This window comes from Podarcis filfolensis, assembly GCF_964270895.1.
Source record: "Podarcis filfolensis genome assembly, chromosome: 1".
Lineage (NCBI taxonomy): Eukaryota > Metazoa > Chordata > Lepidosauria > Squamata > Lacertidae > Podarcis > Podarcis filfolensis.
Window position 1 is genome coordinate 30,211,453 of NC_139604.1, and position 19,967 is coordinate 30,231,419.

The following is a 19,967-nucleotide window of genomic DNA, read 5'->3' on the forward strand; positions in this document are numbered from 1 at the left end:
TGAGCCATAGCTTTAGACCTCTGCCAGGGTCTCCAACATGCATTTCTAAGAAAGTAAGCAACCAGAGAAACAAATTAATACATGTCAATTTTTTAAAATAACCAAACCACTGAACTTTTTATATATCTGCCTTCTGAATTATAAACATATTTACCCTTTAAAAATCCATGAGCCCTCAAGGGTCAGAAAACACCCACCTCCTGGACCAATCTGAGCATCACTTGCAGAAACTGAACATCAACTGTACATGAAATGCTACAGGAATATAACCAATGTTTCCCTTTATATTATTGTCACTAAAACAGGGGTCCCCAAAGTGTGGTGGATGGACCACCAGTGGTCAGGTGATCTGCAGTCAGGTGATCTGCATATGTCAGGTCATCTGCGGTTTAGTGACTGAAGACAGGAGACGGCACATCCACCCCATTAAATAGTCACCCAGATTTTAATTGGTTTTTTAAATTGCTTCTTTTATTTCTTATCATAGTGTAGTCCAAATTCCATGGAATTCAACAAAACAAATGAAAGCAGCAATGAAAACTCAGTTAAAAAATGAAAAACATCTAGCATAGCACCTTACAATTGCTATAACAGGAAGAAAAATCATTAAATGGCCCCAATTCCTCAGCAATGGTCTGGCGGGTGAGGGGGTGGGAAGTTTAATAACCACTGCTTTATGACACATCCTAACAGGTTACCATGGAAATGTCCAGCAAACAAGTCGGAAGCAGTTAAGTTGATATTCAAAGCCATTGCCAGAAAGAGAGAGAGAAAGGAATCACATTTGTGTCTACTTTTAGACATAATCTCCTTACACACTATGAGCGATGCACAAGCAAGAGCCCCTACCTTTGGCTATTCAGCGCCATTTGCAATGAACATGGTTAAGCTGATTATACTGTTTTCAATTTCGTTGCCCGCCCCCCACCACCCACCCCAGCGCATCAAAATAGGCTGCTGGAGACACTATGGTGGTTGAAAGGTTACATAAAATACAGACCCAGCCACTTCCCATTCCTGTAACTTTGCTTCAGGTTTTATAAAACCTGTGATAGCAATGGGATTGGTGAGGGCTGAATGCAGAAAAAAATAAGGAATGCTACAGTATAAATATATAAATATTTGTAGGGCTTGAAATATTTTAAATATTCAATATTTTAAAATCAAGCCCCACCTCAGCTTCTCAAGCCATTTGTGCGTGCTTTTCTCAACAAAAGTTGTTAGGGGGAAAAGATCCTTGCACTCTTCAGAGGAGCAAGGCAGCTGCTTGAAATGTAAACGTCAAGCCTTGAAAAAATAATCAAACCTACATCTACTATTTTTAAAAAAATATGCCTTATGCAGAATGGCTTATCCCCAGCCTTGATTGTGATAGGCTGTTTTCAGCCCACTTTTCATAAAACAGGATGGTTCGCAATGTGCTTTCATAAAAAGGATGTGCAATCCTAATTAACATGCCACTGTGCGAATGACCTTTGTATCGTCAGCCCAACAAGCAGTACAAACCTCCAAATTCATGCTGTGAGCTATTCCACGGTTCTGATGTTTTATTCCATGGAACTGGTGCATATATGTTTCAGCAGACATGAGCAGAACAACATCTACACACTGAATATTTGCTGTCTCTTTTAAAATACCCTTATGACTTTTTATTTCTAATACATACACACACACGCACCCAAAAAAACCACCCATATACCTTCTTGCATTTTAAGACAAGCTGCCCGTAGTCTAAATCCCGCATGGAATCTAGCATTTAAAAAACATGACGACTTGATCCCATTTTAAAATGAACCAGAAAAGAAATGCAAAAGGCAGTGTTTGAAATAATAATGTAAGCCACAAATAGGAATATAAACCACAAGGCCATACCTGGTGACTGGTTAGAGACTGGAATGGCTCCCCGATCCCAAGATGCATGACCTTTCTATTCCCAGAAAGCATTCCCTGCCTTATAACAATGCATCACTCTCTCTCTCTCTATCTCTCAGGCATCTTCTGGGCCAGCAAGGAAAACATCAGGTTTCTCCATTTAGCAAATGATGAGCGAGCTCCTTTCGAAAGATCGGATCTCAAAGATAGTTCCCTTGCCCCCACCCCACCCCCCTGTGAGCAGTTCCAGTCATCTAGTAGCGAAAGAGGCTGGCACAGCTACATCAGCGATGCTGCTAATGTTTTCAGAAAACACTAAGCTTGCTGCTTAGAGCAATCCCGCATCATCGAAACAGAGCAAGCCACATCCTTCAGCTCTCCACTCACGTTACTATAAATCCTCGGGTTGCCATTATAGAGAACGATGATTTTGTTGTTGCTTAATCTCGAGGCAATTAAAGGTGAAAACAGCCATTATGCAACACACATTGCTTTGAAACAGAGAGAGAGAGAGAGAGAGAGAGAGAGAGAGAGAGAGAGAGAGAAAGCCAGGCAAAATGACATATCCAGGTTATCTCAATTTGCTTGCATGACCACTTCTTAACATGCAACGCTGCCGTTCTGAGTGGAAAGCTCCACAGTATGAGGTGACGGGGAAATTACCAGAAAGAAATCATATGCAATTCAGAAGCAGGAGGACACTTAAGATCCTCTGGAATCATATCAAATGAACTGAAAACACCATTGAGATTAAAATATGCATCATATATATATCTTTGTGTGTGTGTGTGTGTGTGTGTGTGTGTGTGGCTGTGCTCATTTTCACAAAGCTGTATCCTCCTTGCATTTTGTGCACTGCTCCCTGGCAGTAACCCAGACATCAACATACCTTGAAAAGATGCCAGTATTATGACAGGGCAAATGTATTTGGGTACCAAACAGAGTGATCACATGCCTGTATTTCTGTTCTTGTAGCCCATTTCACTCCATCAGAAATTGTATTGCTCTCTTCTGAAGAGCTGTGAACAATCCATTAACAAGACACAAGAGTAGCACGGTTATCTCTCACAATATTTTAGCAGAAATCACTCTGTGCCATTTTAAATTGTGATCCCAGTGAATCAAATGCTCTGTTTGTTTGTTTTTAAAAGCTGATCCTCAAGACCAATGCTATTGTTTTCAGTGGGTTTGCTCCCAATGGTTTTAAGAGGATCGCAGTAACCTGTTTTTGTTTTTTTTCAGATTTGCAGGTGATCATATTATTTTCAGCAAATAATAATATTTTTAAGTGTAGTCGTATTAGAGCCATACTCCAATTCTGAAAAAGGCTCAGCTGTAGCTCAGCATGTGACATTGGCCATACAGACAAAAATAAGGACACTCTTGTGCATGAGAGGGTGGGACTGATGGTGTAATCTGGCAGCCCAACAGTGGTGAGGCCAGCAAAATCCCGGCTCAAATGTGCCACAAGAAGAAAATGGATGCATGCATGCAGTTGGTTCCTAGTGGCAAAAGAATCAAGGTAAACCACAAACTGCATAGCATATAAAATACATGGAATGCATGTACATGCACTATACTACATTTATATCATTTAGAGACCATTCTGGTCCCATTTTACAGCTGGCAAACACTGAGGCACAGAAAAAGTGGCTAGCCCAAGATCAGCCAATGAATGAGTGATTTCCCCCCCTAACCTTTACTGTGTTAGGAGGACAGAGATGGGTTACAGGAACACCCATCATCTGAACAAGCCACATACTTCATTTATCCAACATGGAAGAGCATTTGCCTTTGCTTAAATCCAAAGAGGTTCTTTGTGGGTGATATGAAATGATGAACATTGACAGGTACATTTGCTATTACACCCAATTAGAATGTCAGTTTTACAGCCCACCACGAAAAAAGGAACGACCATAAAGCATTTATATTTTTCAAGTAAAACAAGAGAGATCCTATCTAGAGAATATGTCATCTATTCAAACAGGAGCTGAGAAGGGAACATTTTATTAGGGTCCAGACATAGAGGCGGGGGACATACCAGGCTCTAACCCCATTCTACTGAGGCTACATTGCAAATCTTGCTGGAGACATGATGGAAGCTGTATTAATTCATCGATAGTAGTTGTTACTTTGCAGCTGTTTTGCACTCACACTATTACTACTTACACAAACCAATACTGGCTCCAAGTTTGTTTTTGTGAGGAATTAAAACAAATGAATCCCTGTGGACCCACATTTGTGGGTGAACAACAAAATAATTGGCTGGGTACCAGGATTCAAAACAAGTGGCTTGCATACCGAGAGCCCCAGTAGCAGAGTATTAAACTCACAAAGATAAGCAGCACAGTAAAGCATTAGGAATATAGGTTGTCAGACCTTTTCATCCCGTTCAGCTGCACACAGCAGCCGACCTGTTTCTACCCTTCCCACCATAAGCAGACCACACTCTTCAGTAAGTTTGAAATCCTTTACTTACAGATACAAGGTCTCAGTTCATGCATTGTTCCATGCAGCAGCAAGGACTAGACAGGCAAAATAATATTGGGTAGAAAATATAGCATATAATTCCAAACACTTACTGCAAGCCTGGGAGCAAGATCACGCATACAAGAGACTGCTTAGAATGGGTCAGACCATTGGTCCATCTAGTACAGTGCTGTCTTCAACAACTGGCAGCAGCACTCCAAGGTTTCAGACTGGGGCCATTCCTAGCCCTGTCTGGAGATGCCAGGGATTAAACCAGGGACCTTTCAGGTGCAAGGCAAATTGTCTACCAGTGAGCCAGGAGGCAGTCATAGAGCTCATCTTTTGCATGCAGAAGATCTCAAGTTCCATACCTGGTATCTCCGGGCAAAACTTGGGAAAGACTCTAGTCTGGAGTGCTACTGCCAATTGGTTTCAACAATACTAAGTTAGATGGACCCATGAGCAAAGCAGGGAAATAGGCGGCAGCCTTACACCATGTGTCAGTACAATCACGGCACCAGACTTAAAGCAGCTGCTTTAATACTAGAGAGCAGTGACTAAGAACCTGCTTGAACATATGCTTTGCCCCTCTAGAGAATGAGAAGTCAGTCGGCCTGGTTTTAAATTTAGTTGATATTTCACCTAACCTACTTCAACACAAAATGTTCTTATGAAATATGCCACATTTTTTAAAGAAGAAGAAGGAGGAGGAGGAGGAGGAGGAGGAGGAGAAGAAGAAGAAATGGAAATTATGATACGGGGATCAAGAATACCACACATCTATTGATCAGCTACAAAAAAAAACAACCACTGAGTAGAGAGAAAACAGCATTACAGTGGTACCTCGGGTTACATACGCTTCAGGTTACATACGCTTCAGGTTACATACTTCGCCAACCCAGAAACAGTGCTTCAGGTTAAGAACTTTGCTTCAGGATGAGAACAGAAATCGTGCTCCAGCAGCGCGGCAGCAGCAGGAGGCCCCATTAGCTAAAGTGGTGCTTCAGGCTAAGAACAGTTTCAGGTTAAGAATAGACCTCCGGAACGAATTAAGTACTTAACCCGAGGTACCACTGTATATAACAGCTTGCACAAAAATTCACAGTACTCTGATAGGTGTCTTCTGCAGTTTTTGTGTTTTTGTCTATACATGAGCTTGTGTGCATTACAGAGCCATCACTGGATAAGGTATGACTTTTCTCATGCAGCAGTCTAGTCCCCTCCTGTGACCTAATGTCCAGCAGATTTTGGGGGGATTACAACTCCCATCAGTCTCATGGCAGTGCTAACTGCGGCAGATGGAGAGTTGTAGTCCAAAACATCTGCACACCACCAGGTTGATGGGAATGCTCTTCTAGTGCAAGACCTAAAACAGACACACCATGGGCCAGGAGACTCCCTTCCACACAGAACTCCTGTGCCACTGCAGGTAGCTGGAGCTCGACAAACCTGAGAATTGAGATCCTACATGACCCACAGACTGTGCAATCAGCACCCGTGTTGATGTACCACCAAGCAAAGCAGAATAACGCTACCAGTTACTGCAAGGCCATTAGACTGTATGAGATCTCAACTCTGGGATTGCTAGGTTAAAAATCTGGGGAGCATGCATACAGCTTGACATCTGCCCCACCTCCTGCAATTTCAGGAGCTTAATAAGGTACATGTATGCAGGGCTGATGCCAAATTCGAGTTGAACCTCACCAACGTGCCCTCTGGTAGACCTCCTCCTAGTTGGGTTAACCCTGGTATGGTTACTTGGTGACAGTGATGGTAGCAGTGCTTGGAGTCCTAGCCCCAACTGTCTAATGATGGTTGAAGAACATCCACAGTGCCATGCTCAGCTCCCAGTAATTCATGACATGCACCTGACTGATGCTGATCAAAGAGCTAGCCTTTCAATTTCCCAGAATGCCCATCAAAGTCATTGTGGGGAATTAAACTAGAGGTTCCAGATCCAGCCACCTTAAAAAGAGTCCAGAGCAAGCAGCTGTAATGGACCTTGCTGGGACCTTGACAGCTTCCCAAGGTACTCTGTGCTGATGCTGGGCCTGCAGGCACGTTCTCTGGCTATCAACCTGGCCACCATGTTCAGTTCCCAGGTATACATGTGGTTCGTCAAAGGCTCCTTACACTGGCCCATCTGGATGATTATACTGGTGCCACACAATGGGATTGAGCACTGCACCATCACCAATATACAGGGCATAACAGGTCATGTGGTATAGTGGTTGAAGCGTTCCAACTAGAACCTGGGAGAGCAGGATTCTAAACCACACTGAGTCATGAAGCTCACTGAGTGAGCTTGAGCCAATCACCACCTCTCAGCCTAGGCTACATTCACAGGGTTGTTGTGAGAATATACTGGAGAGGGAGAGAACTATGTATGCCGTCTTGAAGGAAAGGTGGCATATAAAAATAATAATAACATTCCTCCACATGCCAAACATTCATCTGTTGGTCTGGCCTTTCACATTATCTGCTATGATAGTTTTAGAAATGATTTAGATGCTTCCACCTTCCCTTGATTTACAGTCCATCATGAGGCAGAGCATAGAAAAGGCACCCAGCCATGAAGCTTGTGAAACTCTGAGCCAGTTTTAATGAATCCCACATCCAAAATGTGCTATTAGTAAATAAAACACCAGTGTGTGCCAGTTTGCAAGCTTTTTTTTTATTAAAAAAAATATGTTTATGATGTTGGTGCTTGCAAGGGAGTTATTTAACATTTTCATAATTACACGATGGCATAATTCAGCATTCAGTGATATCAGTATATAGCCCATGAATGAAAACTGTCAAAGCCTGTTTTCTTCAACAAGATCAATGACAGCATCAAAAGGGGAATGGCACACAGGAAAGGGAACAGCACCAAGAATGCTTCCACCAGACAAGCTCTGGCCTGTGGATGTAGCGTTGCTGCCTTGGACTTGGAAGACTACATCACAAGAGATCCTAGTGGGCCAGAATCTTTCCACTAGAGTAGAAGACTACTGGACCAAGCTGGGCCCCTCTAACCTCAGTGCGGGTGAATGGGAATATAGGTGCTGCAACTATATAGGGTTCAGTATCTGTCTGGTTGTTGTTGAAGCAACATTGTTCTTTCCCCATAACAACCACTGCCCCTGCCCAGTAACCCAAGGATAGGAAAGGCTAACCATAGAGGTTAGCAGCCTTTCTCAACCTTGGGTGCATAGCTGTCAACGTTTCCCTTTTTTTTTAAGGGAAATTCCCTTATTCCGAATAAGATTCCTCACAAGAAAAGGGAAAAGTTGACAGCTATGCTTGGGTGCCCAGGTGTTGTTAGACTTCAACTCCCATCATTCCTAGCTAGCAGGGTCAGGGATGATGGGCGTTCAAGAACATCTGGGGACCCAAGATTGAGAAAGGCTGTGTTTGGAGTGTTAGACTGGGAAAGTCTAGGCTCACATCTTCATTTAGCCACAAGCTCACTGGCCGACATCAGGTCAAGTTGTTTCTTTCTCTCTGTCTCTGTCTCTCTTTCCGCTGAAGCTATCTCACAGGGTTCTTGCAAGTATAAAGAACCATGCATATTGCCCAGATCTCCTTGGAAGGAGGGAGAGACAAAAATGTACTAGATAAAATAAATGCTCAAAACATAGCATGGTCTGCTGTATCAAAGTAAACATGATGTCAGCTTAAAGAAACAAGCAGCGTATTTGTTACTTGGAAACTGCCAGTTTTAGAATCTGTGCCCCAAATATCTTGGGGGCTGCCAGTAAATCAGGGCATGCAATCATTATAGTTGCTAAGCCACTGCAAAAATACAAAGTGAATGCTTTGTCCCCTTAAGATGATTTTGCATGGGATATAACCATGCAAAATCTTCTTAACTTTTATCAGAAAGAATATTCTGCCGAGTTACTATCTAAGGCCACATCCTCACTGTACATTTAAAGCACTATCATGGCACTTTAACTGTCATGGCTTCCTTTAAGGTATCCTGGAAATGGAGTTTGGTAAGGGGGGAGTGAGAATTGTTAGGAGACCCCTGTATCTCTCACTTAGCTAGTATGTTCAGAGTGGTTTAACAGTCAAGCCCTCCTCCCAAGGAACTCTGGAATCATAGCTCTGTGAGGGGAATAAGGGTCTTCACAACCACACAGCCATCCATTTATGAAGAAGAGCTGCAAAGTAAACCATGAATCCATTCTTTCTTCTGCCTAACAATTCTAGAATGTGCTTCATACTAGTGCCGTGCAGTGGTTACGAGCGTCAGGCCAGGACTTGAGAGGCCAGGGTTCAAAAACCTACTCAGCCATGAAGCTCACTGGGAGACTTTAGTCCAGTTACCACCTCTCAACCTACCTCACAGAATTGTTGTGAGAATAAAATGGGGAGAGGGCAACTGTGTATGCCACCTGCAGTTTCTTGGAGGAAAGGTGGGATATAAATGTAATTCTAAATAAATGAATAAATGCAACGCACTTTCAATCACAAAGATAGAATATTCTTAGGAAGCAAAGACCATGTGACAGAATGAGGAGGATGCTTCCAGTGATACAGCTGAGGCCTCATTAAAGGTGGCAGAGTTGGACACAGATCTGACCTGTGAGGTCAGATTCACCTTGGAAGTTCTTCCATTTGAGCCCCTCTGAAATGAACAGCCATTGCACAACAGGATGGTTGTGCTTTTGCACAGCTGTCCATTTCAACGAGGCTTCAACTTTCCCCGTGGTCACTCATGGGATTTTAAATCTGTTTTGCTTAGCTCTGGAAACAAAAATGGCATTATTTGGCTTGCTCTCTTCCTGAGGACAGAGGTGTGTACTTTGCTGAATTACTGTTATCAGAACCTCAGGGGGATAAACGTAAGGAGGACGCAAATGTTCCCTTGATTTTGATTGATTTGTTCCACTCTGAAACACTGGATGAATCTCAAGGGGGAAAGAGATGTGAGGAAGCGACTCCCCCAGTTAAGTAATGGTCGCCTTAGGCAGGCAACAGGCTGCTTTAATTTCCACGCTACCTGCAGAGGAAGTTTCCACAAACACTTTGTGGTAGAGACAGTGCAGTGTGGTAGAGACAGTGTGCTTGGCAGAAGGTGATGTCTGCTTTTACTAGCCTGCAAATCCACACTGGTCCACCTCTGTAGCTGGCATGAAAACAAAGGCTACTAGCCTAGACTGGTAAAAAAATAAAATGTTTTCAGGCTACTATGTTCTTATAAGAGGGTTAGATAACTTTATGGAGGGCAAGGCAATCAACAGCTACTAACCATAGTAGTGGGGTAGGACAGCTGGAAACAAAAATCACATCTGGCAACCCATGCGCCCCTTTGGTTTCTGATAATAGATGGGAAGATGAATCTAAAAAGCCCAGGACACAAATTCTCACAGCCCTCTAGCAGCTATGGTGGCTCATTTACCAGAAATAATGTACTTAGTGTGAACTCTAGAAGTGATTCTGACCAAACTAAGCTTCCTAGAGCAAAATATACACCAGAATTGAGTATACACCAGAGTTAACACTAGCTATGGTTTCCCCAGTAGTGATGTATGGAAGTGAGAGCTGGACCATAAAGAAGGCTGATCGCCGAAGAATTGATGCTTTTGAATTATGGTGCTGGAGTCCCATGGACTGCAAGAAGATCAAACCTATCCATTCTTAAGTAAATCAGCCCTGAGTGCTCACTAGAAGGACAGATCCTGAAGCTGAGGCTCCAATACTTTGGCCACCTCATGAGAAGAGAAGACTCCCTGGAAAAGACCCTGATGTTGTGAAAGATGGAGGGCACAAGGAGAAGGGGACGACAGAGGACGAGATGGGTGGACAGTGTTCTCGAAGCTACCAGCATGAGTTTGACCAAACTGCAGGAGGCAGTGGAAGACAGGAGTGCCTGGCACGCTCTGGTCCATGGGGTCACGAAGAGTCGGACACGACTAAACGACTAAACAACAACTGGTACATGAGCCACCATAGCCTCTAGATGGACATGAAAATTTGTGTCCCAGGCTTGTTAGACTCTACCCATGTACTATCTGAAACCAAAGCAGCACATTGGTTGCCCGATGTGTAATATATTGGCATTATTTTCAGCTCTCCTGCTCCCCACTATGGTGGCTGTGTCCTGCTTCTGATTTCTGAGACAATATGGGTTCCTTGGGGAATCCTAAGTGGTGAGAGAACGCTGTTGTGCTTATGACCAGCTTGCAGGCTTCTCACAGGCTTGTGAGAGAACAGGATGCTGGACTAGATGGGTCACTAGCCCGATGCAACAGGCTCATATTATGTCCTTATGAACTTCTGCAGACAACAAGCCTGCTGTAAGCCTGAAAAGATATCTTAGAAAAAAGAGATCAGCCATTTTGGATCCAGAAAGAGCAAATAACACCCAAATAACACCATGTGGGGGGGGCACTGAAGAGGAGACAATTTGCTTTTATCTAAAAATGCCTCTAACTGTTCAAGTGGTTTGAACTGAAAGCTTTGACATCTATGAAGAGTTCAGTCACCAGGCTGCAGCTTAAACTATATTAACACATATACTGTACCTACATGTCCTGCAGATGCTCAAGGAAAATTATTTCCTTAAGCTACAATCATAAACCCCTAAATTGCTTAGTAACTTTCCCCCATGTTATCTTAGTGTGGTAATTCCAACATTAACATTTCAAGTTTTCCCCTGCCAAATGATATCTATGAAACAAGATGTAAAAATACAGAGTTACACATAAAAAGAGTTTTCTGAGCAGGCAATGGGGGTGGGTTCTATCTTTTCTTTTCAAAACAAGGGGAACTTATCTGCCAATTACTCCTGCACTGGCAAGAAGGTGTCATGTCAAGACAGGCTAATAATATAGATCAGTGTCTACTCAAGGAAGTGACTCACCTGGCTTTGAAGCCATGTCCACAGCCAATAGTTGAGTAGGAGCAGAGTTTTATCTCCCAGTAAAAGCATCCCTTCAGTGTTGAACTGAACACAATGGCTAATGGGGAAACTGTAGGTGACTCACTAAACCTGAGTCACACAGATACAAAAAAGGACCAAAGTGGGCAAAGGTGAATTGTTGTGGTGTTTTTTTTTACAAGCGAGTCATCAGATGAGACATCCATGGCACAAAATTATGAGGAAGGCTGCAAAGACTTATTTCACTACAAATGGCATAAATCGTGTGAGGCCACTCACACATAGAATTATCACAACAGCAGCGTGCCTGCTAACTCTACATGCAAACACATTGTTAGTGTGTTTAGTGGATGGAACACTAATGTGGGCAAGGGCTTTGCTGTTCTAAGTTTGATTTTTCAAAATAAATAAATGACACAACAACGTTTCAGCATCTAAAAAGACACCGCAGCCCAGTACTATCCATTGTGTTCTTAAAATTGCAAGTTTGTATTTATTTATTTATTTATTTATTTATTTATTTATTTAAGAGATGTACAGCCTGCTTACTAAGAGACATTCTTCACAAAGTGGCACAGGGTTGTGACCAACTCGGAGTAGTCCCATTTAAATGAATGAATCAATCTAAGTTAGCCATGTCTAGTAACTTCAGTGGGGCTGCTCCGAGTAGGTCTAGCACTGCATACCACTCTTACAAAATAAACATAAAAAAATATAACCAATGCAGTCATACCTTGGTTGCTGAATGCCTTGGAACTCGTACGTTTTGGCTCCCGAGCAATCGAAAACCAGAAGTGAGTGTTCCGGTTTGCAAACAATTTTCAGAAGCCAAACATCCAGGGCGGCTTCCGCAACTTCCGATTGGCTGCAGGATGCTCCTGCAGCCAATCAGAAGCTGCGTCTTGGTTTTCGAATGGACTCCCGGAATGCATTCTGTTCAAGAACCAAGGTACGACTGTAATTTAATACCATTTAAAACATCCACTGCTAAAAGCTAGCAAAGGAGCTACACATTGTCCAGCATAACATAAGCATACCAAAAAAAGACAACAATTTCTACAGCTTAATTTACAACTAGCCAAATGCCATGACAACAAGATGGGTCTTCAAGGCCCAATCTCATGTCGCTGAAATCCACTGTGAAATTTGTTCCTTGTATCTGACAGTCTACTTGTCTTTACAGGTGTGCACTGAAGTAGGCCCTCTGGAGTGAATCTTAAGGCACAGGTAAGTTGATACAGGTGTCACCCAGTTCTTTTAAGTAATCCAGTCCCAAAAGATTCATTGTTTTAAAAGTCATCACCAGCACCTTAAATTAAGCTGGCAATGCACTGGATATATACCAAAACCACCTGAAGTATAGGTTATATAAATCTAAAAACCAACACACCAAGACAACATATCTTCATCTCATTGACAAAACTTACCTAAGCTTTTCAGCAGACACTCCACATAAATTCACAGCCTAAAATGGTCTAGTCAGATCATTCAGAATCCATCAGAAGTGTTCAATGATGCCTCTCAGAACTGGCCGTATAATAGCCAGAATGAGAGGATGGTGCCCATGTTAGTCATTTCACTCTTAGCTGGGAATACAAACACATCAAGACTACTGCACTCCCACAGTCCTATATAAAATAGCGTGTGCCAGGAATACGGATGAAGCACCATAGAAAATGCTTTAAAATATTATTGGGGCTAGGGGTATTATCAGCCAGTAGGCACATCAACCTATACATCTTGATATACAGCATAATCAGGAGTTACTTGGGTATAAATATTGCAGTGCCATTTCCAGCTTTTCCCTTCAGCTAAAATACATCCTTGTGGCCAAGAGTGTTTATACTCTGGTGCTGCGGCCCCTCAAAAAGGCTGGCATCTGTCTGGATTGTAACTTTTCCCCCCATGAGCAGAAATAGGAACAACAGTTCAGTCACCATACATGATTATTCCCAAGGATGGTCAGGTTAGTCTTACCATGAAGTGACATGAAGACGTGGAATTTTGGCAGTAGATTCCAGAGGGGGCACCATTTTCCTGCCTCCAATCTTCATCTCTGTGCTCGATTAAAAACTGCATGGGAGGAGGGGTGTCATTTTAACATTTTTGCTTTATTTGCTCGAAATAAATCAGAGGGAAGCATTGTCAAGTCCACAGATGATGGTGCATTGTATGAGTTCAACAAAGAACAAGGCTAGAGGTAAACAAATGGTGGATTTTGCTTAAGTGATTATTCTGGCTTTGACAAAACAATTGACAAAATGACTCCAATTCATAGTTATCAGCTTTCTGAATGTTACCTGCACAGTCATTAACAAGACACAAAACCTGTATTCACACATAACACTAAGTTGTAATTTAGTGTTACAAAGATGATGATGATGATGATGATGATGATGATAATAATAATAATAATAATAATAATAATAATAATAAAAAATAATTATACTCCACCCATCCCAGCCACTCTGGGCAGCTTCCAACAAAATATTAAAAATATGCTAAAACATTAAAAACTTCCCTAAACAGGGCTGCCTTCAGATGTCTTCTAAAAGTCAGATAGCTGTTTATTTCCTTGACATCTGATGGGAGGGCGTTCCACAGGGCGGGTGCCACTACCGAGAAGGCCCTCTGCCTGGTTCCCTGTAACCTCACTTCTCGCAGTGAGGGAGCCACAAGAAGGCCCTTGGAGCTGGACCTCAGTGTCCGGGCTGAGCGATGGGGGTGGAGACCCTCCTTCAGGTATACTGGGCCGAGGCCGTTTAGGGCTTTAAAGGTCAGGTTATGTGTCCCCCTTCCCCTCTCTTCTTCCAGGTATGGCTACGAAGAAAAGATTGTAAGCTTCTGCTTCCATGTTAGATTAACCACAATTTACTGTTATGCCTAAACCTTAAACTATGGTTATGAATTGTTGAAACAAGATAGCATCACAAATTGTGGTTTGAACTACTGTTTGAACAAATCACTACAAGGATTAGCTAAAGTCTGCCCAGACATGAAAGTCACAACAAGGCATGATCAATCTAAAACAAAAGAAAAACACTCCAAACGCCTCCTTGAAGGTGTACCAAAGGGGAAAGAAGAAGCATGAGAACCTGCAGCTCACTGCAGTTCGTAACACTAAAACATGGTTTAATGTAGCCCTGCAGCCCTTCAAATATTGCTGGACTACAGCTCTCATTCTCCATGACCTCTGGTTATGCTAGCTGCGGTTGATGGGAGTTGGAGTCCAATGACATATGGAGGGCCACAGGTTCCCTACCTGAGTTAATGTTATGTATGAATGCAGCCATTATGTGGTACTGAACACTGAATGAAAATCTCAGCTTTAATATGAAAAACAGTCTAAGTTTCTAGTCCTTATGGCAGCAAATGTATGCTTGAAAATACATGGTCAATGCCTATGGACTATGAGGCTTCAACGTCTATGACCAGGGCAGAATCAGTAAGTAAATAATTTTATATATATATATATATATATATATATATATATATGTATGTATATATATAATATAATATATATATATTACGCCAAAATAATATATATCTATATATATATATCTATACATATGCCAGAAGAAAGACTGCAAAATAAAATTGTGCAAACTGAGCTCAGCTTGCATAATGTACACAGGTTGCAGAATTCATCTTCTCTTCTCTTAGCCTCAATGCAATTTTTCCATTATTTCACCAATGAGTACACAAATCCCTGACAATGCACCATCATCTTGTTGGGTTGGTCTTGTGCTTCTTTCCATATCGTGGTAATACAACAAACTCTACACTTTACTCTACAAAATTATACTGCTATTTCCACAGCAAACACATAAAAGGAGGGTGTCCCATCAGCATCCTTATGTACACATCTATAAGCATCAGTGAGCCCAGGCCCAATCAGGGTTTTGAAGCTCATGGGGTTATATATTTTTGCACAGTACCCCAGCGCTGAGAAATTCCAGGGGTTTGAGACACTTACCTAGGATTTGTACTTCCTTTTGGAATGAGGCACAGTGGAGACTGTAGTGTCTTTATAATATATAGTTTATTTACACATATATACAATCTGAGCCTGTGATGGGGGGTTCACAGCATTAACACCCCAATAAAGTCTTGTTTCTCCCCCCCCCCATAGCCACAGCCTTGGATTCAAACAGAAATCAATCACTGCTCAGACTCTCTCTCCAGCTTTTCTTTTAGCCCACACCACAGCAACTCAACTCTAAACTCTGGCTTAACTAACCATGAGCTGGGGGAGGGCCACCACCCATTTGCCATCTCGCACAGAGCCCCTTTCCTTTGTTTCCCTTAATGGCCCATCACCCAGGCTATCACCTCAGTGAAGGACTGTCACTACTAGCTTGTTAGCTAGTAGTGAAATAAACAGCCCCCAGAATTTTCAGCCAGAGTTATTGACAAATCTTTTAGTGAGCCAGAGGGGAACTTTGCAGTTCTCAAAAGAACAACCTGGGCTGGCCATCCATTGCAGTGCCAATGTATAGGGTACAGGGTGCGGGTGGGTGTGGGTGTATTACGATCACATGAAATGGACACACATAGGAAGTGTCTCCCACTAGGCAGAAGCATTGTTGCGACTGCACTTATTTGAAAACATGGGTCTCTTGAGAAACCGTGCAGCATCTTCTGTGACCCATTAGGCAGCCAACTACAGGGCTATTGAGCTGAAGGTATTTCTCTCAGGAGGATTTCATGCAGACAAAAACACACACACGTCACAGCAACTGAGAAAATTTCTAGAACTGAGACACTAAGAATTGTAACTGTGGCCTTCTGCACACAAGCAAATGCTCTACTGCTGAGTTATGGCTCTTCCCCTAGACTATGACCATATTATATTATGTATTATATTATATTATTATATTATATTATATTATATTATATTATATTATATTATATTATATTATATTATATTATTATAATTTATTATGGTCGGAGACCAGCTTATAAAACACACTTGGGGGTACAATCCCAGAAGGAAGGCAAACATTTATAACAATGTACAACAATAAATTTAAAATTTATAAATGTGATAAGCGTATAGACACTTAAAACTTTAAGATAAGCTACCACAGAGAGATGTTATATTATTATATTATATTATATTATATTATATTATATTATATTATATTATATTATATTATATTATATTATATTATATTGTTGCTGCTGTTATTTCATTTATGAATCTCTTCCCATTAGGCATCTCAAAGAAATTTGCAACATAACAACATATATAGAACAGTTAGTTACATGTATAAAAACTGTTCAAACAATTTAACAGTTTTCATATATGTAACTTTTACATATTTATATACGATACCTGCTGTTCGTATAACAATCTCTGTAAGTCTGCTTCCTGTCTAAACAACATATGGGTACAAAATTATAAATATAAAAAAGTGTTTAAAACAACAGCCTATACATAAAATCTATTCAAATTAATTTCAAATACTATTTTTAATGTGTTTTAAAAATAAAGAATAAAAAGATTACTTCCAATGACTTCTTTTTTGAATTCTGATAAACCATAACAGCTCCAATATTGAATACATTTATACCAGAAAGCTAACCAGTAGTATGTGCAGGCACACACACACACACACACACACACACACACAGTTTTATCTTTCCAGAACTTCGTATTTTATACTCTCTGACCAGGCAAATATTGAAGGTTGGGCTCCTAGTATCTATTTAGCTGTGTCTGACCAATCCTGAGGCATCACCTTGCACCTCTCTATACTCTTCTGGACCTGAAGAGTTCAGAGGCCTGAGTACATGTACTCTATGATATTTCACTACCGCAAGTCCCACTCTCCTCCAGCACCATAATTCAAAAGCATCAATTCGGCGATCAGCCTTCTTTATGGTCCAACTCTCACTTCCATACATCACTACTGGGAAAATCATAGCTTTAACTTGATGCTTTTGAATTATGGTGCTGGAGGAGACTCTTGAGAGTCCCATGGACTGCAAGAAGATCAAACTTATCCATTCTGAAGGAAATCAGCCCTGAGTGCTCACTGGAAGACAGATCCTGAAACTGAGGCTCCAATACTTTGGCCACCTCATGAGAAGAGAAGACTCCCTGGAAAAGACCCTGGTGTTGGGAAAGATGGAGGGCACAAGGAGAAGGGGACGATAGAGGATGAGATGGTTGGACAGTGTTCTTGAGGCTACCAGCATGAGTTTGACCAAACTGCAGGAGGCAGTGGAAGACAGGAGTGCCTGGCGTGCTCTGGTCCATGGGGTCACGAAGAGTCGGACACGACTAAACGACTAAACAACAACGAAGTCCCACTCTCAGTCCCTGAAAGATCCCTCTATCTTCCCAAAGTGGGGACACCAGAGCAAGGCGCCACGTTTGCACAGCCTCCCTCACCCATGTGTAGAACCTTCACTTCACACAATCTTAAAAGCGCTGCTGGATCAGAGCAGTGGCCTATCTAGTCCAGCATCCTCTTCTCACAGTAACCAACCGGGGAAACCTACAAGCGAAACTTGAGCACAACAGCTACTGCTGCAGTTCTGAGCAAGTTGGCATTTATCCTGCCTCTGGTCTTCCAATCCACTGGTGCCAACCTTCTCCGATAGCTTTTCTCCACACCACTGAACCTTGCAGTTCAGTGTTGCAAAGCTCTGCACTCTCTCACTCTCTCTCTCTCTCTCCCTTTGTCAAGCCCTCCTCCAGATCTGAGGCAGCGAAGTCAGCTTCTTGGTGTTGCTAAGCTGCTGCCTTCACCTGCTATTTCTCCTCAGAAAGGCAGTTTTCTTGCTCTTCAGGTGAACTTCTGTGAGCCTGAGCTGGGGACATTTTTCCCCCTTGTGCCACTTTAGGAGTTTGAGCTGCTTCAGCAAAGGAAGGCAAACATGGCCTTGCACTGCACTGTTGAAGCTTGGAGGCAGGGGAGAAATCTGCCTTTAGCTGCAGCCTCTGCATAAATTTCAGTGTTGCACAGGCTCCAAATGCAGATTTCCAAAGCCACTCTTGCCTGCCTGTTGTGAAGATTCTCTAAGCTGGGAAGATCTGAGAATTCTTTGCTGAGTGGATCTTGAACTTGGGTTAGTGTAATAATGCAACAGCAACAATGCATCTTAGAAAGGGCAGAGGAGCAGTCAGAAAGTAAAAGGCCTTGCCTCCAAGTCCAAAGATGCCAGATAAAAAACTGCAAACCGCCACTTCATTCATATTTATTTCCTACATATATATATATATATATATATATATATATATATATATACACACACACACACACACACACACACACAGTGGTACCTCGGGTTAAGTACTTAATTCATTCCGGAGGTCCGTTCTTAACCTGAAACTGCTCTTAACCTGAAGCACCACTTTAGCTAATGGGGCCTCCTGCTGCTGCCGCGCCGCCGGAGCACGATTTCTGTTCTCATCCTGAAGCAAAGTTCTTAACCTGAGGTACTATTTCTGTGTTAGTGGAGTCTGTAACCTGAAGCATATGTAACCTGAAGCATATGTAACCCAAGGTACCACTGAATACCATTTAATTTCAGAGCAGTCTCTAAGTGATTTATAATAGATAGCAGGGCCCGCCCACACATGAGGCAAGGTGAGACGACTGCCTCAGGCAGCACAATCCACAGGGCCAGTGGATCCCAATTTAGATTTTTATTCCCCTTTTGTTCCTGCTGACAATCTTTGCTTCCCGCTTCTTCCCTGGCGGGGGGGGGGGTGCCATTTTGTGCTTTGCCTCAAGTGCCAAAATGGCTTTGGCAGACCTAGATAGATAGATACGTGTATTTGTGTGTGTGAGCGCAGAAATCACAGACATGCATGTAACTCATTCTGGCTACAATCCTAAATACACTTTCTAGGGAGGGAGTAAGCCCCATTGAACACAGTGGGACTTGTTTCTCAGTAAGTGTATGCAAGAAAACACTGTTGATGTTGTAAGCATGCAGTCTTGTGCTACTGGGGAAGCTGTGTGAATCATCTTGGAAGACTGCATGGCAGGTGACAAATGCCAGTCAAAATGAGAGCTCAATTAAAGAGGCAGAGAGAGGATTTATCCCAGGAGCATGCATTAGATGTATGCAGGGCAGACAAAGCGGCTGCAAAGAAGTCGAAAAGGTTGGCGACAGCAAAAAACAACAACAAATGGTGCCCAATGCAGCACAAAATTCCCTCAACAGCACAATTTCCTACTTGGAAGTCCTACTGAGCTCAATAGGAAGATGAATAGTGTATGGATTATCTCAGAAATGACCACACAAAACAACGGATTTTAAAAAATGGAGCAGGGACAAAAGGCAATTCATTATCTTTAAAAGCATGACAAACAATTCACAGCGAACAGCTTCAAAATTCAAATATTGTATAAATAATGCTCCTGAGGAAAAACTACACTGGAATCTGAACTGCAGAAATAAAGCCAGTTGCTCAGCTGGAATTACAGGCTTGATACACTTGAGAGACAGTGTGGTGCAGTGGTTGGAGTATTGGACTAGGAGCTGGGAGACCAGGGCTCAAATCCCCACAAAGTCACTAAGTTCACTGGGGGACCTGAAACCAGTCATGGCCTCTCAGCCTAGCCTACCTCACAGAGTTGCTGTGGGGGGGTTAAAATGAGGAGAGAGAAAAACATGTAGGCCACCTTAAGCTCCTTGGAGAAAAAATAGATTTTTTTTTTAATTGTGAAGTTAATGTGATCAAAATCAAACCCAATTAGCATTTTTCAAAGTGGGATGTGGAGACCTATAAAGC

The 19,967-nt window shown here is 42.2% G+C and overlaps 1 protein-coding gene across 8 annotated transcripts in view; it reads right to left on the minus strand.

The window, feature by feature from the left end:
* Positions 1-19,967, minus strand: part of SLC4A10 (solute carrier family 4 member 10) — a 159,023-nt gene that overhangs the window by 114,618 nt on the left and 24,438 nt on the right. For 4 of the 8 annotated variants that reach the window (XM_083577105.1, XM_083577101.1, XM_083577104.1 and 1 more), the window contains exon 2: positions 13,190-13,285. The exons of 2 other annotated variants lie outside the window; for them this stretch is intronic. In XM_083577105.1, the coding sequence (XP_083433231.1) occupies positions 13,190-13,285 (96 nt within the window). Of the gene's footprint in view, positions 1-1,872; positions 2,464-13,189; positions 13,286-19,967 lie in introns of those variants that run through there. 2 more of the 8 variants (XM_083577106.1, XM_083577102.1) reach the window with 1 other exon arrangement.